This window comes from Schistocerca serialis, chromosome 4 (assembly GCF_023864345.2).
Source record: "Schistocerca serialis cubense isolate TAMUIC-IGC-003099 chromosome 4, iqSchSeri2.2, whole genome shotgun sequence".
NCBI classification, from domain to species: Eukaryota; Metazoa; Arthropoda; class Insecta; order Orthoptera; family Acrididae; genus Schistocerca; species Schistocerca serialis.
Window position 1 is genome coordinate 50550404 of NC_064641.1, and position 25218 is coordinate 50575621.

Genomic DNA, 25218 nt, shown 5'->3' on the forward strand with positions numbered 1-25218 from the left:
TAGTTGGTACGGGCTGATGGTAACATTCGAATGTGGCGCAGACCCCGCGAAGTCAAGGACCCAAATTGTCAACAAGGCACTGAGCAAGCTGGTGGTTGCTCCATAATGGTGTGGACTGTGTCGACTGGACCTAGACGACTGGAAAACCTTGGCTGGTCAGGTGACCCCCAGTTTTAGTTGGTATGGGCTGATGGTAACATTCGAATGTGGCACAGACCCCGCGAAGTCAAGGACCCAAATTGTCAACAAGGCACTGAGCAAGCTGGTGGTTGCTCCATAATGGTGTGGACTGTGTCGACTGGACCTAGACGACTGGAAAACCTTGGCTGGTCAGGTGACCCCCAGTTTTAGTTGGTATGGGCTGATGGTAACATTCGAATGTGGCACAGACCCCGCGAAGTCAAGGACCCAAATTGTCAACAAGGCACTGAGCAAGCTGGTGGTTGCTCCATAATGGTGTGGACTGTTTTTACGTAGAATTTTGATGGATTCCAATGCGATGTGTCATCGGGCCATAGTTGTTTGCCACTGGTTTGAAGAACATTCTGGACACTACGAGCAAATGATTTAACCACACAGATAGCCCGATATGGATCCCATCGAGCATTTACGGGACATAATCACGACGTCATTTCGTGCACAAAATCCTGCACGGGCTATTATGGACGGCTATAGAGGCAGCATGGATCAGTATTTCTGCAGGGAACTTCCAAAGGCGTTTTGAGCGGACCGGTGGCTCAAGGATGCAACAGTTCGGTCTATATAAGTAATGATTTTGTTAAGAAGGCGCCTGTCGTCGTGCTGCCGCTCGAGCAAGAGCATTGGACGGCTCACACAGAACATGTCACGTTATTATAGGAGGAGAAGGTTGAACCTTCCCTGCAGTGTATAAAGCAGTAGACAATATTGTTGGCCGGCCGGTGTGGCCGAGCGATTCTAGGCGCTTCAGTCTGTAACCGCGCGACCGCTACGATTGCAGGTTCGAATCCTGCCTCGGGCATGGATGTGTGTGATGTCCTTAGGTTGGTTGGGTTTAAGTAGTTCTAAGTTCTAGGGTACTGATGACCTCAGATGTTAAGTCCCATAGTGCTCAGAGCCATTTGAACCGTTTTGAACAATATTGTTGTTCAGACGAAGAACTTTGTAGGTGCACAAGTCATCCTGCATGGGCCATCACTTTTTTTTTTTTTTTTTTTTTTTTTTTTTGTGGAATTTCTAACTCTACCCTTAGCAACAATTATGCCAATCAGCAAGGTAATGGCTGGGTCACCGTTGCCCTGCGTAGAGTTGCTGCACTATGGAGGGCAAAAGGAGGTCAGATACGATATTAGGAGGTATCCAGTGAGTTTTGTCACCTCATAGTAAAGATCATGGATTTCCACCAAAGATCGAACCGACCTCATTTCATGTACAGATTATTACAGCTCTCAGTTGTCTGTGAACGCTGAGGAGAACGACAGAGCGAACGGTAAGTAGGGTATGTGTAGCCCGCTGTATTTTCTTGTCGATGGACTGGCAGCCAGCTGTTATCGCGAGCGGCGAATAGCAGTCCGTCCAAACAAACCGGCCAGCTCAGTTTGTTGGTATGGCGTGCGCACTGTGTACTCGGAGCCATTGCCGTCTGCTGATGAACGCCAACACCCCCTCTACCGAAACGCACGTGCAGATATCATTCTGCAAGCCTTGCGCGTTCCCTGGTAAACTGACGTATTTCGGTGGGCGAGTTCTGCGCTATTCTTGAGATAAAAGTTTGTAATATTTGGAGAGACGACAATTTGCTCCAGAACAAAAAAGACTATCCACTTACGTAAAATCTTCTAAACACTTCCGTCTTCTTGTGATATATAAGCAGTTATCCAGAGTACACGCTCAGTGTGACCTCCTCAGTATTCTTCTTCTTCTTCTTCTTTCCACCGAGCGAGGTGGCGCAGTGGTTAGCACACTGGACTCGCATTCGGGAGGACGACGGTTCAATCCCGTCTCCGGCCCTCCTGATTTAGGTTTTCCGTGATTTCCCTAAATTGCTTCAGGCAAATGCCGGGATGGTTCCTGTGAAAGGGCACGGCCGATTTCCTTCCCCATCCTTTCCTCACCCGAGCTTGCGCTCCGTCTCTAATGACCTCGTTGTCGACGGGACGTTAAACACTAATCTCCTCCTCCTCCTCCTCCTCCTCCTCTTCTTCTTCTTTCCAATAACCCATTTGGAGCGTACGATGAATCAACTTTGGCTACTCATCATTATATTAGATTTCCCTAGTGTCCAAATTTTCTTCATCTTTTTAGAGTGTTGTGACCTTTCTCCTTGAGACCACTTTCGTCTGGTTGTTTCCTTTCTCTCCTGAAATTACGCATTTTGAACTGCCTTTCTGAAATGTGTTCTGTTTTCTATTGTATCTATTGTAATTCCAGCGTTTTCCATGAGCTTTACAGTCTCTATGAACCATGTGGGCTTGTTCAAATGGTTCTGAGCATTATGGAACTTAACATCTGAGGTCATCAGTCCCCTAGAACTTAGAACTACTTAATCCAAACTAACCTAAGGACATCACACACATCCATGCCCGAGGCAGGATTCGAACCTGCGACCGTAGCGGTGGCGCGGTTCCAGACTGAAGCGCCTAGAAGCGCTCGGCCACACCGGCCGGCTGTGGGCTTGTATTTGTAGCTATTGACTAATGTGAATATCCGCTCGGTTAGTCTGTTGTTATCCATTCTGAATATATGTCCAAAAAACTGTAGTCTTCTCTTCCTCATTAAATCAGTTAGTTTTTCAATTTTCAAGTATAGCTCTCTGTTTGGTCTTAATCTGTATTCAGCATTATCGTTTCGTTTAGCTCCCAGTATTTTCCTTAAAATTCTTCTTTCGAACTTCTCTAGTTCTCAAGATCTCCATTTCTTGTTAGTTCAAGTGTTTCTGCAGCATACTGAGCTTCAGGTCTGGCCACTGTTTGGTAGTGTCTTAATTTCGTGTTCCAGGACAAGTATTTTTCGTTATAAACTTATAAACGTTTTTGGTCATATGAAATACTCTTTCCATTTTGTGCACTCTAGTTTCTATAGCTGTCTTTTCTTTTGCATTATATGTAATCCACTCTCCTAGGTATTTAAAGCAATTTGTTTTGTATATTGTATTGTTGTCAAATGCAATATTTTGAGGAGCATCACAGATGTTTGTCATGAACTTTGTTTTTTCAAAGGTTATTTGTAGTCTTACTTTGGCTGCTCGTTTTGCATTTCTCTTATTTGTTCTTGGGCATTATCTAGCGAATCTGTAATCAATGCCATGTCATCTGCGAAGACTAAACAGTCGACAGTGATCTTGTTTGGATTTCTTCCTAGTTGAAACCCTTTAGTACTGATGGCCTTCCTCCATTCTCGAACTACCTTCTCTAACACACAGTTGGAAAGCAGAGGTGACAAACCATCTCGCTGTCGCTCACCTGATTTCATTTCAAACGATTTTGAGAGCTCTCCAAAAAATTTTACTTTCGATTTTGTATTTGTCAAAGTTGCTTTAATTATTTCAGTTCTTTTACTATCGAGTCCTAATTCTTTTAAGATATCAAGCAGTGTATTTCTGTCAATTGAATCATAGTTTTTTTTTAAATCCACAAAAGTAATCACATATTTTAAGTTCAAATGGTTCTGAGCACTATGGGACTTAACATCTATGGTCATCAGTCCCCCTAGAACTTAGAACTACTTAAAACTAACTAACCTAAGGACATCACACCCAGTCATCACGAGGCAGAGAAAATCCCTGACCCCGCCGGGCATATTTTAAGTTCCTGATTTTCCTCATTTCTATTATGTTCTTTAAGTTCAATATTTGTTCTGCACGTGACGGTCGGCCTCGGTTGTGCTAGTGCTAGTGGGCTAGTGGAGGGGGGGGGGGGGGGGGGGGGTTGGTGAAGGAGACCAGACAGCGAGGTCATCGGTCTCATCGGATTAGAAAGGACGGGAAGAAAGTCGGCCGTGCCCTTTGATAGGAACCATCCCGGCATTTGCCTGGAGCGATTTAGGGAAATCACGGAAAACCTAAATCATGATGGCTGGACGCGGGATTGAACCGTCGTCCTCCCGAATGCGAGTCCAGTGTCTAACCACTGCGCCACCTCGCTCGGTGGCTGCGGTTGCCGAGCGGTTCTAGGCACTTCAGTCCGGAACCGTGTGACTGCTACGGTCGCAGGTTCGAATCCTGCCTCGGGCATGGATGTGTGTCATGTCCTTAGGTTAGTTGGCTTTAAGAAGTTCTAGGGGACTGATGACCTCAGATTCTAAGTCCCATAGTGCTCAGAGCCATTTGAACCATTTGAGCGCATTTCACAAATTCAAATAACTTGGTATCATGTGGCTACAATATCAATGAGTCACGCCTGGAATCGGTTAACTCATACAAATACCTGGTTCTACCAATTTATAGAGATATTAGATGGAAACATCAGGTACTCTCAATCGTAGGTACATCAGGTTGCATACTTTGATTCTCTGGTAGGATACTGGGGAAATGCAATCAAACAGCATATCAGGAACTAGTGAATGCCTAGGAAGAAGGGCAGCGTGTGTGGTCAAAGATGTATTTGACCCATAGGAGAGAGTCAGGGGGATACTACTCGTAGAAATCCCGGACTGGCAGACACTGGAAGGTAGACACCAGTTCCCTGCGAAATCTTAATTACAAAGTTTGCGAGTGGGCTAATTACTGCACGCACATACGACTTTTTAATTATATTTTATTGATCAGAAATTATGATTACTTCTTCACATTTCACATAAAATAATACAGACGGAAAAAGAGGCGTACACAATACGTAGCTCTATATGAGAACAAGCTTTACACATTTTCAGCTGAAAAGAACTTGGACGCCTCAGAAACGTAACACTGCCGGCGAATAAACACGCACTTCCTCGAAACACTCACTGCGCAGCGTCCACAAGGCCACTCCAACGAACATCTGCAACAACATCCAGCTCACTGCATTTCAGTCGAGCTCACTTTTGCTTTTTACAAGGTTCGTCTGAGTCCCTCACAGCTTTCGTAACGGCTTCGGGGCTCTCTGTCCCCTCCGTACTTTACCCTCAGTAGCAGTCCCCGACTTTAGAACTGATCTTCCTTGTATCCTCAGACTTGTTTCGTTATTAACCTATCCTCTGCTTCTGAAGTAGGACGTTTAACGTGTTTATTTTATGCTCTTTGTTTCTATATATTTTGAAACATTCTTCATCGTAAACGATAAAGTCAGCAGCTACTCGTTCCCCATTTTATTTACGACGCAGTGAACTTAATTTCCAGATAGCCAGGAAACAAAACCTCCTCAGGGAAGATTAAGTTGTTGATATTGTTTTTCCTACCATCAATTATTTTGATTAAAGCTGCCCTTTTTTTAATTTCCTTCCATATCTCCAAACATCTTGTCCAAGTGCAATGATGATGTAGCATGTCGACAAAGTTACATTTTATACACTAATTTGTATCACTTAGACTATCTCAATGTAGGTTATCGTTCATGCTTGTAACATTATTATCCAGTACCATATCACTTATGCCTTTTTTATAAGCACTCGATTGCACACATTGCTCCAGTTGGCTTTCCAGTTGTTGGAATACTTTAACTCAGTCTTAGGTCTGTTGTCTCTTGTTCTAGACTACAGTTTTTACGACTTCTATCATTTACAGTGTTTTTCATGTAGCTCAAATCCACGCAGTAGAACCGTAACAGTTCCGCATCGCTCCACTGGGAAAAAATGACATGGGTCTGTTCCGTTGGCCCCATTAATTCGTCTGGCCTAACGTCTTCTGACATTTCCTTTAGGGGGGGGGGGTACATTAAGAACCATGTTTACGTACCCCCACTGCCAAGAACACTGAAGCAGCTAGAACCCATCAATACTGCTGCGGTGACCGTCGAGGGGATGTTGCTACAGAACTAACTATGCTACAACTCGGACATGTGCCATGTGATCAGAGGGACATTCGTAGAACAGTTTTAGAATACACAATGCAAACTTGGTGAGTTTACAGATTTATTCACTCATTAGTCATATTTGTACCTGTAATACTTCGGAAAATATAGAGCTGCGAAAACAAATTAATCATTTGCAGTAGCCCTGCATTTTAACTTTTTTCTTTTTCGTTCGTGTGTGGGTCTAGACTTTTGGGTATAGTATTTTGAATAGTTTGGTGGTAATGCTGATCGGAACCTTTTCACAAATTTAAAGAGCTATTTGATGGTTTTCTGAAGTATGTCGATAAGACTTAGACCAAAGTGGTTAGGATTTTACATTGTCGTCTGAACTGCTACTTTCAAATATATATTAATTTAGCTAGTACCTTAGGGGGCCTGCAGAATTTGCCCTGCATACGTAACCGTGGACAGAATTGGACAGTTTATTATTTTAACTTTTAGTATGATGTTCAGCCGGCCGGTGTGGCCGAGCGGTTCTAGGCACTTCAGTCTGGAACCGCGCGACCGCAGGTTCGAATCCTGCCTCGGGCATGGATGTGTGTGATGTCCGTAGGTTAATTAGGTTTAAGTAGTTCTAAGTTCTAGGGGACTGATGACCTCCGATGTTAAGTCCCATAGTGCTCGCAGCCATTTGAACCATTTTGTATGATGTTCGTCTCTCTCTTATAGCACTGAAACACCTTTAACTTTCTCCAACACGTTTTTCCAATTGCTCCCGCGCTTCATACGTGAATGGAACAGATAGAAATCCCAACGTGTAGTAACGTTGGAAGAACGCTCTGCCATGCACTTCATATAGGTTTGGAGATTATATATGTAGATGAAGACGACCTCTCGAAAGAAAGGTCGACCCTCTCAATGCGTTGACTGCCACACACTGATCATAGTCCACATGGCGAGTACACACAATACGTAAAACATTCAAAAAGCGAAAAGAAGGAATTATGCGAATGGAACGGAAAACGATTTATGTGATGTACATGGACAAACAAAGAAGTGATTACAACTTCAGAAAAATTAGATGATTTATTCCAGAGAATGGGGACACAAACTGAGTAAGCCAGTAACATGTTGCTGCACCTCTGTTCCATATGTAAGCAGTTATTCGGCTTGGTACTAACTGATAGTTGTTGGATGCCTTCTTGAGGGATATCGTGCTACATTCTGCCGAAATGGTGCGTTAGATGGTCAAAGTTCCGAGTTGTGTGGAGGGTCCTGTTTATAACGCTGCAAACGTTCTCAATTGGGGAGAGATCCGGTGACCTTGCTGGCCAAGGAAGGGTTTGGAAAGCACAAAGGCAAGCAGTAGAAACTCTCGCCGTGTGCATGCGGACATTATCTTCTTGAAATGTAAGCCCAGGATAGCTTGCCATGAAGGGTAACAATGCAGGACGTAGAATATCGCCTGCGTATCGCTGTGCTGTAAGGTTACCGCAGCTGACGAGGAAAGGAGTCGTCCTATGAAAATAAATGGCACCTTAGACCATCATTCCTAGTTGTCGGGAAGTACAGCTGGCGACAGGGCGGCTGGTATCTCACCGCCGTTCGGGGCGTCTCTGGACACGCCTGCGGCCGGGAATCTCATTGACTGGAGTAGAATTGTCTTTAGTGATGAATCCTGCTTCGATCTGAGCTTCTGTGACGAGTGAAGATGTGTCTCGAGAAGTCCCAGGCAGCGGTGTGCTACCTATTCGGCCTGACAACCAGAAGCGGTGGTCTTGCGCGCCATTTCATTTTATAGCTGGACCCCTTTGGCTGTCATCTGCAGCACTCTTTCAGCGGTGCGTCGACGATATTCTACACTCTGTTTTGTTGCCCTTCATGGCAAGCGACGTCTCCCCCCTCTCGCTCCCTCTAGAGTGTAGCACAGTTCGGAATGTCTGAAGATGACGATTGAGTCGTTCGTCGAAATATCGTGCAGAAAAATAGAGTACCCGAAGACACGATTAGTAGTGGCACAGCCGGCCGGAGTGGCCGTGCGGTTCTAGGCGCTACAGTCTGCCTCGGGCATGGATGTGTGTGATGTCCTTAGGTTAGTTAGGTTTAATTAGTTCTAAGTTCTAGGGGACTGATGACCTCTGAAGTTAAGTCGCATAGTGCTCAGAGCCATTTGAACCAGTAGTGGCGCGATAGCCGTGGTGGCGGTGGCACTTTACCCTGACACAGATTGTCATTTTCCCCTCGTTCCATGTACGAAAATACACTGTTGGGCATTAAAATTGCTACACTAAGAAGAAATGCAGATGATAAACGGGTATTCATTGGACAAATAAATTATACTAGAACTGACATTTGATTACATTTTCAACCAATTTGGGTGCATAGATACTGATTTCTCAGTACCCAGAAGAACCACCTCTGGTCGTAATAACGGCCTTGATACGCCTGGGCATTGAGTCAAACAGAGCTCGTATGGCGTGTACAGGTACAGCTGCCCATGCAGCTTCAACACGACACCACAATTCATCAAGAGTAACGACTAGCGTATTTTGACAAGCCAGTTGCTCACCCACCATTGACCAGACGTTTTCAGTTGGTGAGAGATCTGGAGAACGTGCTGGCCAGGGCAGTAATCGAACATTTTCTGTATCCAGAAAGGCCCGTACAGGGCCTGCAATATGCGATCGTGCATTATCCTGCTAAAATATAGGGTTACATAGGGATCGAATGAAGGGTAGAGCCACGGGTCGTAACACATCTGAAATGTAACGTCCACTGTTCAAAGTGCCGTCAATAGGAACAAGAGGTGACCGAGACGTATAACCGATGGCACCCCATACCATCACGCCGGGTGATACGCCAGTATGGCGATGACGAATAGACGCTTCCAATGTGCGTTCACCGCGATGTCGCTAACCATCAGGATGCTGTAAACAGAACCTGGATTCATCCGAAAAAAATGACATTTTGCCATTTGTGCACCCAGGTTCGTCGTTGAGTACACCTTCGCAGGCGCTCCTGTCTGTGATGCAGCGTCAAGCGTAACCGCATCCATGGTCTCGGAGCTGATAGTCCATGCTGCTGCAAACGTCGTCGAGCTATTCGTGCAGGTGGTTGTTGTCTTGTAAACGTCCTCATCTGTTGACTCAGGGATCGAGACGGGGCTGCACGATCCGTTACAGCCACGTGCATAAGATGCCTGTCATCTCGACTGCTAGTGATACGAGGCCGTTGGGATCCAGCACGGCGTTCCGTATTACCCTCCTGAACCCACAGATTCCATATTCTGATAAGTCATTGGATCTCGACCAACGCGAGCAGCAATGTGGCGATATGATAAACCGCAATCGTGATAGGCTACAATCCGACCTTTATCAGCGTCGGAAACGTGATGGTACGCATTTCTCCTCCTTACACGAGGCATCACAACAACGTTTCCCGAGGCAACGCCGGTCAACTGCTGCTTGTGTATGAGAAATCGGTTGGAAACATTCCTCATGTCAGCACGTTGTGGGTGTCGCCACCGGCGCCAACCTCGTGTGAATGCTCTGAAAAGCTAATCATTTGCATATCACAGCATCTTCTTCCTGTCGGTTAAATTTCGCGTCTGTAGCACGTCATCTTCGTGGTGTAGCAATTTTAATGGCCAGTAGTGTAACAGGACAGAAAGTGACCGTTACTGGAAGGAAGTACCCTCGGCCATGCACAGACTTTGGTGGTGTCTGCTGACGGTGGCGAAGCGGCGGCTATAAGCAGTACGGCTGACGCACGGTCAGCCGCTGCGGTGTGACCACTGGCTGGCAGGCGGCACCTGTTGCGGAACCGCGGCTGCACCCCGAGTGGGCGGCGGTCCTGTCCTACGTAGCGGCACGCAGCCTCCCATTATCTCTGCCGCAACAGCTGATGCAGCTTGCCAGGTGGCCGTCTGCAGCTATGTATACCCCGCTGAGTTACGGCCACAGTGACAGCCCGTCAACCCTGCTGAGTGGGCACGTGACTAACCAGCGCGCAGACCTGTAGCGCGTACGTACTGTACTCGTACTACTCGAATACCGAGGTGCGTAGTGGTTAACCCGCAATACTTGCGTACTGGAGCATCAATGTTCAAATTCCCCTCTGGCCATCGTGATTATGGTATTCACTCGAGATTCATATTGGGATCCTTCCTTTCATCAGATAGCCAACTGATGTAGTGCAGAATGAATCTTTCCCCCAGCACACCTTGGCACACACGGTCTGAACAACACCAACCAGATATCACTGTGTAATGCGGGTTTGACCACTAGATGTCACGAGAAGCTGACACGTCACAGCAAAAGGAGGCGGGGTTACGGTGTTGTCAGTGATAAGGGACGCTCGTGTTGGTGTAAAGAGCTAAGCCACTGCACAGTCGATGACTGTACACAACAGTATTCCGACAGCCCGATGGTAAATGGCAAAGCCGACAGTGGAAACATTCCATCTCTTCCCCCATCAAAAATATCCAACTTCGGCTGCTCGTCGAGTTGCTCGGGCGTGGAACAAATCATTGTGCAGCACTGTGAAGACAGTTTGCAGAAACTGCGACGCCCTATAAAATCAAAACGCCCAAGAATGCTGTCGGACGGAATCATCCTGTTGCATGATAACGCCCGCCCTCACACCGTCAATCGGACGGTTTGGTTGCGAAACACTGCAACACCCTCCTTATAGCCTGGACCCTTCACTGTGTAATTTACACCTGGATAAAGACATGCATGGACGTTGGTTTCATTCGGAAGTGAAAGTGCGAGAACAAGCGCCGTTGTGGATCCGTCAACGGGCGACCGCGTTCTACGACACAGGAATTGATGGTCTCGTCTCCCAGTGGGATAAATGTCTAGACGTGTGTAGTCATCATTTTTTAATGGAACGATTCTATGACCCATTGAGGCGGTATTCGGTTTTCATTTGACTAACTTTTGTACACGGAAAAAACCCAATAAACCGGAATGGAGGTTTCAGTTATGCAAGGATTGGGGTTCAGCACTCACTTTGTTAAGACCATCTTATCCACCAGAGATGGAAATCGCGGAGATAATATGTGGTTAACGGAGCAGTGCTGGCTGTAAATAAAAAAAATAAAAAAAATTAAAAAAAAACGAACATCAAAGAGCCCTGTGGGCGTCGAAGTCCAGCTCGGCGAGAGCGAAACCAACAATACTCCAGACGCTGGGTGGATTCCAGACAGCGAGTTCGCAAAATAACGCAGCTCGCATAGCCGGAACATAAGGTGGGCTCAGTTGTCGAAACACTGTTCAGAAAAATGGAATCAGCTACTCGGTTGAACATCCAAAAGCGTACCACTGATGGATCACGCTGAGAAAACCTAGGAGACGACAGAATAACTTCTATTTTCATTTCCTTTCCTGTTAAATATAAGACTGGAATAAATATCCAGGCAAAACAAGGGAATCGGGTAGTCATGCCTTTAAAACTGAGTTTGGAAGGTGTGACCAGAATCGAGTGCTAGTGGGTGCTTCTCAGATGGTGCATAAGGCAGTGTCGATGGCGCAAACTGTCCAGTACTTGCCGTTAAATGGCGATGTCTGGATCCGAGTACCAGTGTTGTGCACAATGTGCAATTCTTCGAACGACAGCGTGGTGTCGAAATCGGCGTGAAGTGGCCTTCGGCTGCCCTGAGTATTGACGCGGTCTGACAGCGCTGTCAGCTGACACCCGTCCATGACGGATGACCTGCGGTCGGGGCCCCACGTCCCGCTTGCATTAGAGAGAAAAAATAAAAATAACATGGGGAGAAATCCTACACTGTTTACTGTCTGGCGTAGAAGACTTGGACAGCTTGCTCGATGTCTCTGTACTACCCAAGTCCTGTAAGCTCTGTTTTCAAAGATCATTCTCTGTATTCCAAGTTCTCTACTTCCATAATGCAGCAGTAAATTTTCTGACTTTTTTTAATGGTTCACCGTTTTCAGGTTTCACTGATACTATTCGCGGGACTATACTTCTCAATATCAAAACTTGTAAATAAAAATAGTTTCTGTTAAAATTTCGTGTACGTATATCAGTGTATCATGTTGCCAAGAAAAGACTTTATACTGTATTTCGGATGCACACGTGTATATGTTTTTCTATCGTATGATCTTACTTAATTTCCATGAATCATGGTCCGAAGAAGGTCCCAAAAAGTTCCGAGTCTGATTTTATTCCTCGCGTATAAGCGACGTCATCGCAGTAACTACGGTGGCTGCTTGAACTAACGACTATAAACCATAGATGCTAATTCAACCAGCCAGTTTTGAGCGGGCAGTGTTAAGTAGTGGACATGCTGCCATAGTGTGTCAACGTTGCTGTGGTGCAAATCGTATTGGAGCAATATCTTCGAATTAAGTTCAAACGGTTCATATGGCTCTAAGCGCTATGGGACTTAACATCTGAGATCATCAGTCCCCTAGACTCAGAACTACTTAAACCTAAGTAACCTAAGGACTTCACACACATCCATGCCCGAGGCTGGATTCGAACCTGCGACCGTAGCAGCAGCACCGTTCCGGACTGAAGCGCATAGAAACCACTCGGCCATAGCGGACGGCCGAATTAAGTGTTCAAGACATTTTTCAGAATATTTTGGAGAAGAAAAAGGTATGTGCAAAGTTTGTTCCGTACATCTCGATTCTCGAACAAAAAACGACGCGTAAAAAATCATCAGGTGTGACGAGACTTGGTGTTATCAATACGAGCCTTCCGCGAAACGAGTAATTATGTAAACAATAACATACTTTTAGTGTAACACGGATTTAAATCGAACAAAAAGTTTTACATACATAACTATGTGCAAATGTGTAATTAAGCGGGCTAGGTAGCATAAAAAGTCATACAGCGGGTGAAAAATGACTTTATTAATGACAAAGTATGCACGATGCGTTTCGGAATTATTTACATCTTCAGAAATCTTACTGCAAAGGTAGCCAAAGGACAAGAGCGTTACCAGTTGTGCACGTACCATCTATGTTACGTAGCCAGCTGGTAACACTCTTTTCCTTGTGCTACCGTTTCACCCGGATTTCTAAAGATGGAAAAAATTGACAATCGCCACCAAGGGTGCGAATAGCACCGAGCCGTTCATAACAATGGGGCAAAGCAGGTAACTGTCTAGTCTCGTGCAGTCTGTTGCCTGAGGTACTACAAATCATACCATCCTGCTTATTGGATGTCGATCTTGCACCGTACCTGGCCGTTCTTGTTCTCGTTATTGGCTTTCATTCACTGTGTTGCTCACTACAAACTTGACATTGTTTTCGCTCCTGGGAGAAAATATGATATCCGAGGAGAGGAACCGAAGTAGCAAACAGAGCTACGCCTCGGGCGCTGAGTAGAGGTCGTTCCGCTTGCAGGCACCACTCGCTGACGACGGAGGTGTTCTCCGGCCTGCTGGAGGAGCGCGCCGGCGGAGACGCGGCGGCCACGGCGGTGGTGTCCGTGCACGCCGCCCCCGACACCAGCAGCGTGCACCTCAGCCTCCTGCTGTCCGCAGACGTGCCCCAGGGGGCGCAGCTGGTCGCCCGCCTCGAGGACGAAGCCGGCCGCGCCATCGTCGAGGAGGTAAGCTCTTCCCGCCATCTGCCCCCTCTCCCCCCCACTGTGGCCCCATCCACCCAGCAGGTGTTCCTCTGCAGTTCTGAGAAGGTCGGGGAAGAGGTAATCCCCATACCCAAATTCCACAACTTTTTTTTCGTTTTTTTGTTTTAAGTCCTCAGTCTTCTGTCTGGTTTGATGTGCCTCGCCACGAATTCCTCTCATCTTTTCATCTCAGAGTAGCACTTTCCGTCTGCGTCCTCAATTATTTGCTGGATATATTCCAATGTCTGTCTTCCTCTACAGTTTTTCCCTCTACAGCTCCCTCTGGGAGTCATTCCCAGATGTCTTAACAGATGTCCTATCATCTACATCTACATCCATACTCCGCAAGCCACCTGCGGTGTGCGGCGGAGGGTACCTTGAGTACCTCTATCGATTCTCCCTTCTATTCCAGTCTCTTACTGTTCGTGGAAAGAAATATTGTCGACATGCCTCTGTGTGGGCTCTAATCTCTCTGATTTTATCCTCATGGTTTCTTCGCGAGATATACGTAGGAGGGAGCAATATACTGCTTGACTCTTCGGTGAAGGTATGTTCTCGAAACTTTAACTAAAGCCCGTACCGAGCTACTGAGCGTCTCTCCTGCAGAGTCTTCCACTGGAGTTTATCTATCATCTCCGTAACGCTTTCGCGATTACTAAATGATCCTGTAACGAATCGCACTGCTCTCCGTTGGATCTTCTCTACCTCTTCTATCGACCCTATCTGATACGGATCCCAGACTGCTGAGCAGTATTCAAGCAGTGGGCGAACAAGCGTACTGTAACCCACGTCCTTTGTTTTCGGATTGCATTTCCTTAGGATTCTTCCAATGAATCTGTCTGGCATCTGCTTTACCGACGATCAACTTTATATGATCATTCCATTTTAAATCAGTCCTAATGCGTACTCCCAGATAATTTATGGAATTAACTGCTTCCAGTTGCTGACCTGCTATATTGTATCTAAATAAGGGATCTTTCTTTCTATGTATTCGCAGCACATTACACTTGTCTACATTGAGATTCAATTGCCATTCCCTGCACCATGCGTCAATTCGCTGCAGATCCTCCTGCATTTCAGTACAATTTTCCATTGTCACAACCTCTCGATATACCACAACATCATCCGCAAAAAGCCTCAGTGAACTTCCGATGTCATCCACAAGGTCATTTATGTATACTGTGAACAGCAACGGTCCTACGACACTCCGCTGCGGCACTCCTGAAATCGCTCTTACTTCGGAAGACTTCTCTCCATTGAGAATGACATGCTGCGTTCTGTTATCTAAGAACTTTTCAATCCAATCACACAATTGGTCTCATAGTCCCTTCTCCTTGTCAGTGTTTTCCACATATTCCTTTCCTCTCCGATTCTGTGCAGAACCTCCCCACTTGATCAATCCACCTAATTTTCAACATTTTTCTGTAGCACCACATCTCAGACGCTTCGGTTTTCTTATGCTCCGGTCCCCCCTCCCCCCCCCCTCATGATGCACGTTTCACTACCATACATTGTTGTGCTCAACACGTATATTCTCAGAAGTTTATTCCTCAAATTAAGACCTATGTTTGATACTGGTAGACTTTACTCTTTTTGGCAGTGCCAGTCTGCTTTTTATTTTCTCCTTCCATCGTGGGTTCCGTCCATCATAGGTTATTTTGCTGCCTAGATAGCAGAAATTCTTAACTTCATCTATTTCATGACCATCAATCCTGATGTTAAGATTCTCGCTGTTCTCATTTCCGCTACTTTTCATTTATTTCATCTTTTTTCAATTTACTCTCAATCCATATTCTGTACTAACTAGATGTTCACTCTATTCAGCATATCCTGTAATTCATCTTCACTTTCACTGAGGATAGCAATGTTATCAGCAAATCTTATCATTGATATCGTTTCACGTTGTTCCCACTGCTGCGTAGTCCACAAAGAGTGGTTTCATGCCCGTGTGACACACGTCCCCTGAACTCTACATATATAGAACATGAGCTTTCAGAGTCCTTCTGGCACGTAATCTGTTCATGCAGCTTATTTTGTATCGTTTGTGTTGACACACTCGTAACTGTTCGCTACTGCCGCTGTAGACGTGTAGCATTGTGTTGAATGTTTCTGTTTGCTATTATACGCAGATATCAGTCGCGCACACTTGTTGTTTTTTGTCCCACGGCCAATTCTGTGACGATCCTCAACTGATCCTGTCACCAGAAAATTGTGGTATCACATATCAGTACCGCCCCACAGGCGTCAGGGTTGGCAACGGAATTGCAAGTTTCCGCCAGACGCCAATAATGGTTGCACAGGATTTGGCGTACCCAATGGCGCACAGCCGCTGAGCCACGCCTCCAGTGGCTCCGTATCACAAGCGCCCCCTGCCTCCTCGATACACGACGGCTGGCGGCAGCCACTCAGCCCACTAGCACATGGAGCCCCTTTGCTGTGTGAAGCGACACAGACACCATCATTCCTGCTAAGTTCAGAGAGCCTCTTTTTTGTTGACAAATGTGATATCTAGACTCCGATTCTTGCTGCATTATTTGTAATGAACCTTCGTACACTTGGAGAGATGCAAGTTAAGTAAATCTTCTGTTTACTGTGTTAACTTGTTCACTAATCATTTCTGCTCCTGTCCCACGACGACAGCAGTTGCTGCACCACGCTGTAGCCCCTCTCTCCTTACTTTGGTGTACAAAGTCGTGCACAACACGAACCATCCTGAAGCAATACAACTCTCATAATGATATGTACCACAAGTACTACAATGTTCACAGGTGACACGGATGTCACGGCCTGCACATACCGCCCCCCAGAATTACAGTACAAACAAACCAATGTATTGGTATCATAAAATATTTCTGGATCACAACGTTCGATATGAAAGGTTCAGGAACATGCAACATTTATTTTGACGAATGTAGATACTCTTAAGAGACTCCCAGTTGATCGCAGCGAAGCATCTGCTTTTCCTACAGCCGGTCATCCCACTTCAGGGCCCACTGAATGGACACTCTTACATGTTATTGTTTCCAGTTGATCTCAGCCAAGCAGTTGTTTTTCCTACAGCTGGTCATTCCATTTCAGGTCGCCCTGGACGGCCAGTCCTAGATGTTACTGTTTCCAGTGGATCCCAACCAAGCATCGGCTTTTCCTACAATCGGTCATCCCACTTCCTGTCGCCCTGAACAGACACTCTTACATATTATTGTTTCCAGTTGATCTCAGCCAAGCAGCTGTTTTTCCTACAGCTGGTCATTCCATTTCAGGTCGCTCTGGACGACCACTCCTATATGTTACCGCTTCCAGTGGATCCCAACCAAGCATCTGCTTTTCCTACAGCCGGTCATCCCACTTCAAGCTGCTCTGAACAGACACTTACATGTTATTGTCTCCAGTTGATCTCAGCCGAGCATGTGCTTTTCCTACAGCTGGTCATTCCATTTCAGGTCGCTCTGGACGGCCACTCCCAGATGTTACTGTCTCCAGTGGATCCCAACCAAGCATCTGCTTTTCCTACAGCCGGTCGTCCCACTTCAGATCGCTCTGGACAGCCACTCCTAGATGTTGCTGTTTCCTGTGGTTTTACGCCATAAGCAGGGTAGTGAGAGGTGGCCTGTTGCAGACGTTGCGCGCGCCGCAGCCGCAGACGCAGGCGCCGCTCGGCGGCCAGGGCCACAACCACAACCAGGCGTCGCTGTCGGAGGTGGAGCTGCGCAGCCCGGTGGGCGCCGGGGCGCTGCGGCAGCTGGCGGCGGGCCGCCTCAGGGCGTCGCTGTCCGCCGCCGACGCCGGGGGCCGCCGCCTCATGGAGCTGCGCGGTCGCGTCACGGCCAGGGTCTCCTGCGAGATACTCCAGGTAGCTGGCCTACTTCTAGTAGACGCCGCCCACAGCTCTCACGTGTCACCTCTCCCGAACGCCAATAAGTCGCCAGGGCCGGATGGGACCTCAATTCGATTTTACAAAGAGTATTCTTCAGCATTGGTCCCTAACGCAGCTTGCCTTTACCGCTAATCTCTTGCCTAGTGGAAAGTACCAAGTGACTGGAAAAATCGGAAGTAACGCTTGTATATACAAAGAGCAGAAGAAGAGACTCGCAAAACTACAGTCCAATATCACTGTTGTCGGTTTGCCGCTGCAGAATTCTTAAATATATGAAGGTGGTTTGAACAGTCAGGTAAAATAACCACAATAATAGTTGTTTCATAAACAACTCATTTTACTTCTCGCCATACAATAAATAAATAAATGTCGTGTCACTAGGGCCTCCCGTCGGGTTGACCGTTCGCCGGGTGCAAGTCTTTCGATCTGACGCCACTTCGGCGACTTGCGCGTCGATGGGGATGAAATGATGATGATTAGGACAACACAATACCCAGTCCCAGAGCGGAGAAAATCTCCGACCCAGCCAGGAATCGAATCCGGGCCCTTCGGATTGACATTCTGTCGCGATGACCACTCAGCTACCGGGGCGGACTCGACATACAATGAGGCGGCGAATGTCAGAGGAAACTTCATAATATCGTATCGGACCTCCTTTTACTCGGCATAGTGCAGCAACTATACGTGATATGAACTCAACAAGCCGTTGGGAGTCCCCTTCAGGAATGCTTGAGCCATGCTGCTTCTAAAGCCGTCCATAATTGGGAAAGTATTTCCGGTGCAAGATTTTGTGCACGAGGTGACCTCTCGATTACGTCCCATAAATGTTCGATGAGATTCACGCCGGGCGATCTGGGTGGCCAAATCATTCGCTCCAATTATCCAGGATGCTTTTCAATCCAATCGCGAACAACTGTTGCCTGATGACAGGGCGCATTGTCATCCATAAAAACTCCATCCTAGTGTGGGAACATGAAGTCCATGAAGCCAATGATCGGTTCAGAAGAACCGAGTTTGAATTGTATTTAGCGTCAGTGGTGTGTGGTTTGTGTGGGTTTGCGTGTGGGTTTGCGTGTGTGTGTTGAGTACTGGGGCACAGAGATAGAACTCTCTCTCTCTCTCTCTCTCTCATATATATATATATATATATATATATATATATATATATATATATATATATATATATACAGGGCTATTACAAATGATTGAAGCGATTTCATAAATTCACTGTAGCTCCATTCATTGACATATGGTCACGACACACTACAGATACGTAGAAAAACTCATAAAGTTTTGTTCAGCTGAAGCCGCACTTCAGGTTTCTGCCGCCAGAGCGCTCGAGAGCGCAGTGAGACAAAATGGCGACAGGAGCCGAGAAAGCGTATGTCGTGCTTGAAATGCACTCACATCAGTCAGTCATAACAGTGCAACGACACTTCAGGACGAAGTTCAACAAAGATCCACCAACTGCTAACTCCATTCGGCGATGGTATGCGCAGTTTAAAGCTTCTGGATGCCTCTGTAAGGGGAAATCAACGGGTCGGCCTGCAGTGAGCGAAGAAACGGTTGAACGCGTGCGGGCAAGTTTCACGCGTAGCCCGCGGAAGTCGACGAATAACGCAAGCAGGGAGCTAAACGTACCACAGGATGGTGCTCCACCGCACTTCCATCATGATATTCCGCATTTCTTAAACAGGAGATTGGAAAACCGATGGATCGGTCGTGGTGGAGATCATGATCAGCAATTCATGTCATGGCCTCCACGCTCTCCCGACTTAACCCCATGCAATTTCTTTCTGTGGGGTTATGTGAAAGATTCAGTGTTTAAACCTCCTCTACCAAGAAACGTGCCAGAACTGCGAGCTCGCATCAACGATGCTTTCGAACTCATTGATGGGGACATGCTGCGCCGAGTGTGGGAGGAACTTGATTATCGGCTTGATGTCTGCCGAATCACTAAAGGGGCACATATCGAACATTTGTGAATGCCTAAAAAAACTTTTTGAGTTTTTGTACGTGTGTGCAAAGCATTGTGAAAATATCTCAAATAATAAAGTTATTGTAGAGCTGTGAAATCGCTTCAATCATTTGTAATAACCCTGTGATATATATATATGCGCGCCCCAGTACTCAACTCACACACGTAAATTCTCACAAACCATACACCACTGGCGCCAAATACAATTCAAACTCTCACGCCTCACTCAGCCAAACACGCTACGAAACAAATGAACACCACACAGCCACAACAACGCGTAATGGCAGCGAAAACTCCGCCTATGTTTTGAGAAATCGTAAAAGTGCAGTGCCAAGCTACCATAGGTCACGAAGCAAGCCTATTTCCTTCGCCAGCAACACAGGAGAACGCGCCACAACTCCAAAACTGTAAGTTACACACAAAAACGTGATACAGACTCCATTTCCGTTCGTAAATGCATAACAAACAGAAAGATAAATTACGTTTTGCTGTTTGCAGATGACAAGTTGTATATGGTGTTGCAGATTAGCTACCAAAATAAATAGACTATAACATAATGTAAGGTATGTTAACTAATGCAATGAAGCTATCAATGGAACTTTGACATAATGCTATAAACAACACAAATGCTAATATGTAACAACAATTGTACAGTAAAAAATATAAATTAAACCCACTGATGATAGCACTAAAGTTCTGAAACATGTATGAATGAAACAAAACCGAAAAGAGGTGTCTTGCATAAGGCGGAACTTCTCATCCCATTTTCGTAGCAAGCAAGAAGAACTGCACCACAAGATGATTATTAGTTATTGGGTCCACAGTAGAAGTTAAAAATAGAATCACTTATTTTTAGATCGTCCACAGAGTGAAGAGGTTATTTTTGTTATGTAACCAAATAACCTTATGTCGTCCATGGAATGTTGTAAGCAAGAGCGACTGTTTATGACAATAAATGTTCACATATAACAGTTGTCTTCTACAGTCACTTTTTCAAATTTCGTCCCACGACGCGTTTCGGGAGTTTACACTCCCATCTTCAGGTGGAACATCGATATTGTATTACGTTTTTAGTACCTGGATCCAGCCTGTTGTTTGTTGCGGCTTAATTTCGCTACAAAAAACATATAAAAGACATTTGTTATCGTAATATGGCACTCATTTTGTAAATTTTAATATGATGACAGTGTTGCTTACATCCTGTTCCAGTGAATAGAACCCTACGGTACGTTTAAATATAACTTGTAACTTAATTACCTTCAAAGAACACGAAACAATAACATAAGCATACCAAAGCTTATAAAGGTGTAGAGATATTAGTGCCTTGCATCAGAGATCATTTATTACTAAGTTACATTATGGACTAATAACAATTATAAAATTGTTTCACTCAACTTGTTAAAGATATTACTATTGTAAATACATGACAGTAAAGACACAAATGAAAATAAAACAAGAAACATAAACAATATAAAACTTTCAGACTTAGTATCAACATAATCTAATTCTTATTGTTTCTGTACAGTGCTGTGGGAATTATCTTTTATGAAGGTCACTCAGGAAGGTAGAAACTGGAAAGGGTTATAGTGCATCATCTAAGATACCTGCAAAGCTCTTAAAGAACCTCTTTGCCACTGTCTTATCTCTTTCATTTAGTGTGTTCTGTCCAAGTTTTCTATTGTGAATGAAAATTTCCGGTTCTTCATAAAAACTGAGTTTGTGAACTTTGTTTGTTTTGTGAAGTATTTTAAGGTTGTCCTTTGTGTTATCAAAGGAATGTCCCGTGTCAGTGACAAAGAGCTTCTATAAGAGCTTTATAGATGTCCAAGATGATGCACTAAAACTATTTCCACCCTCTACTTCGCCACATGAAGAGCTACGAGTACTTGTTCAGAAGAGACGTGTTTCACAGTGGCGAAGATGAATAGGTACTCGTAGTTCTTAAGGTATGCAGTTTAGAGTCCAAGTTTACTGGATTTTTTTTGCTTCGAATGAGCGTTCTTGTCGTATCACTGTATACTGACCACTCCTCCTGGGACACCCTGCACATCCATTACCAGGTACTTATTCCTATCTCTCTTATATTTTGCTTATTGAAGAGTACTGTCGAAGCATCTGATAAATTCTCTGTTTTTCACTTTTATCACGGACTATGAACTGCGTAAATGATGTGTAATAAGTGTTTTTCTACACAAGAAGACCAGAATAAAATTTAAAGGGACCATTATATTGCAGCAGTAGACACACATCGTAAGTATCACGCCTTAAAGTTTCATAATACATGGAAAACGCACTTGATAATGGGTACTCTTTCCTACAAAGTGTCATGTGAAAAATTAATAAAGGAGAAGCGTTTCAAGTAGTGCCAGTATGGTCTGTGTGTGTGTGTGTGTGTGTGTGTGTGTGTGTGTGTGTGTGTGTGTGTTTTAGATGTGCACTAGTTGTGGCTCGCTGTTTGACAGGCCGTACTGACTCCGACCGACGCCGCCTCAGCAGAGGGCAGTCGCTCTGACGACTCACCCGCTGCCCCCTCCGCGGGGGTGGGGGGCGTGGCGTGGATGTTCGCGCGCCGCGACGGCTCACTGTCGTACGGCGCGTCCCTGTCGGGGCTCGAAGCGCTGTCCGTGCGCATGCTCACGCTCACGTCGGCTCGCGGCACAGAGATCTACGACCTCACGCCGGCGCTCTCTGGTGAGAACCAAAACGTACAGTATAAGCAGTGCAGGGCAACGCTGCGATGGTCAGTAAAAATATTCCAGAATGAGATTTTCACTCTGCAGCGGAGTGCGCGCTGATATGCAACTTCCTGGCAGATTAAAACTGTGTGCCGGACCGAGACTCGAACTCGGGACCTTTGCCTTTCATGTCTCAGATGGTAGAGCACTTGGCCGCAAAAGGCAAAGATCCCGTGTTCGAGTCTCGGACCGACACGCAGTTTTAATCTGCAAGGAAGTTTCATTATAAATATTGACCTACAAAAGTAGCAGCCGCACTACCTAAAACAATTAGTCTTAAAAAAATTTCTACATTCTAAAGAGGCCCTCACACGTTCAATAATATTGCCAAACTGTCAATATTTTGACTGTCTAAGGGCGCGTATTGACGTATTGTCAATCCTAGAAATACTGATAAGCGGTATTGATGGACCTCAAAATATTCTCAATATTTCGAATACATAAACATATTGATTGTCTGATAATACGTTGACAGAGCTTCAGGAACCAGCCACGCGGCTTTAGTGTGCACTGATTATTTTTTTTAAATTCGCCATTGTGTGTATCATACTTCACACTCAGCTTTTAAGGAGCCCCTTAACACTAAACAATTTTAATGGCCTATGCGAGGGTAATCAACGTATAGGAAACTTTAGGGTGGATTCTCTATGACATTGCTTACTTCATTAATTTGAAAATATAGTATATATTGTTGTTACCTAGTAGTTTTGAAAAACGCTTTGATTTCGAAAATATACGTCATATATCTGCTGTGACTAGTAAGAGGTCTGGGAAATGCGTGTCAGTTTCACAAAATTATCACAAAGCACAAAAAAGTTTAATGTTAATTTCCTGAACAGGTCCTTGCTTCATAGGCCTCCAAAGAATTTTACTAATTGTGCTTGATGATATTACAGAACTAAACTTCGAGCATTAGAATGACCTGTCTGTCGCAAGACATCTCTAAATAATGCCTAATCTCTCGACGAATGCGATTGCCTACCTCGTAAACGTCTTTTGCTTCTTTATTTTATCTCGTGTCGACACTAATAACGTGTCGAAACATGCAGAATTCATTACAAAATAATGTATAAAATCTTTCGGGCCCGTGATTCTGATTTCAGTCAGGAAATTAACATGTGACCAGTGACTCCATTTTTCAACCAATCTCGGACTCATTTCCTGTTGCTTGCGAGCTATAGCTAATATAATTGCAGCACACCACACATGCCTTTCTTTGAGTATTCGACACCTTAACCATGCAAAATCGCGTTGTCAACTGACAGTTTTAATCACTGTTATTGATAGTGTGAGGTCGCTTCAATATATTGAAGGTCTGTCGAATTAGTATTGACAATAAATAGTGAACGTGTGCAGCCCCCTTCAAAGACGCCTCCTAAGTGTTATGTTCAAGTGACACAACGTTAGTATAGCAAAAAAACAACAACTGGTTAAAACACATGTCGATAAGAACACCTGAAGATTAAATTAAATGCACCACAGCTGAACTATGATACCAGGAGATTAAAAGTAAATTTATTCTTTTTTTAATTTATCAGTACAAGCACACGGCTGAAAGTGATAATGATTAATACAGCTTCAACAGAGTGCAGAGTTACTATTCCCAAAAGTTTAACACCAACTGAATAAGTGAGTGAATAGTCTCATACCTCTTACAAAATTTCTGTGAAGTTTAAGCCGCTCTTAAGTCACAATCACCTGGAATGAATTCTCAAAGCCTCCTCAAAGATGATGGGGTACTGACTGACCTGTTTCAGTATACACAAGGAGCCCTTAGCGACAATCTTTAATTTTTAACTAGAAATGACAGTAAAACTTTTACGTAGGATGTTTTATTATGTGACGTGGCCTTCTTGGCGTTAAAATTGTATGACGAGAGCTGTTATGCTCAACTTCTTACGTATGTAATATAAATTCTGAAGAAGACTCCCTTAGTTTAGGAGGCGAAACTATGGTCAATTCGACTATAAAATCCATCGGGGAGTACGTATTTGTCGTAACGTCCACTGAACGAGGGTCATTGTCTCCCACCCCATGCCTAGAGTGAGCTGTCTCATGCACAGTGCTTGCAGTGCTGTGGCGCGGTTTTATCCGCAGCTGTGCGTTGCAGACTCCGGCGAGGCGAGCGGGGAGCTGGCCCCGCCCGGGGTGCCGGAGCTGCGGCAGCTGACCGCCGGCGAGCTGTGGCTGGCCGTGTCGACGCAGCGCGCCGCCGTCGCCCGCGGGCGCCTCGCGCCGCGCCTCGTGGCCGCCGCCAGGGACGCCGAGAGGCCGGCGCACCTGCTGCCGCCCCCGCCACCGCCCACACCCACACCTGCAACTGGTACCGCGCACGGGCTCGCCTGGGTCGCCGTCGACTCCGAGTGCACACTACACATAGACGTGAGTACAAGTCTCGTACCGCACATCGATATTTGTTAAAATTTTAAGCGTGGCTGTGTGACAGCAACCATACAAGAGTATGACATGTATAAAACAGCCAATTGCTGGCAACAAAATTTTTCTTTTAGCAGGTTTCGTCAATGACTATGGGTGTCTTCATCACAAAATTTACAGTTACCTAAGAAGATTGTAAATACGCTACTGGCCATTAAAATTGCTACACCGAGAACAAATGCAGATGATAAACGGAAATTCATTGGACAAATATATTATACTAGAACTGACATGTGATTATATTTTTACGCAGTTTGGGTGCATAGATCCTGAGAAATCAGTACCCAGAAGAATCACCTCTGGCCGTAATAACGGCCTTGATACGCCTGGGCATTGAGTCAAACTGAGGTTGGATGGCTTGTACAGGTATAGCTGCCCATGCAGCTTCAACACGTTACCACAGTTCATCAAGAGTAGTGACCGGCGAATTGTGACCAGCCAGTTGCTCGGCCACCATTGACCAAATGTTTTCAATTGGTGAGAGATCTGGAGAATGACCTGGCCAGGGCAGCAGTCCACCATTTTTTCTATCCAGAAAGGCCCTTACTGGATCTGCAACATGCGGTCGTGCATTATCCTGCTGAAATGTAGAGTTTCGCAGAGATCGAATGAAGGGTAGAGCCACGGGTCATAACACATCTGAAATGTAACGTCCACTGTTCAAAGTGCCGTCAATGCGAACAAGAGGTG

At 45.4% G+C, this 25218-nt stretch overlaps 1 protein-coding gene across 1 annotated transcript in view; it reads left to right on the forward strand.

The window, feature by feature from the left end:
- The window catches only part of LOC126474222 (dorsal-ventral patterning protein Sog), a 511624-nt gene that overhangs the window by 451175 nt on the left and 35231 nt on the right, over positions 1-25218 (forward strand). The window contains exons 7-10 of the mRNA XM_050101686.1: positions 13280-13487; positions 17122-17355; positions 21820-22048; positions 24203-24474. Coding sequence (XP_049957643.1) covers positions 13280-13487; positions 17122-17355; positions 21820-22048; positions 24203-24474 — 943 coding nt within the window. The remainder of the gene's footprint in view (positions 1-13279; positions 13488-17121; positions 17356-21819; positions 22049-24202; positions 24475-25218) is intronic.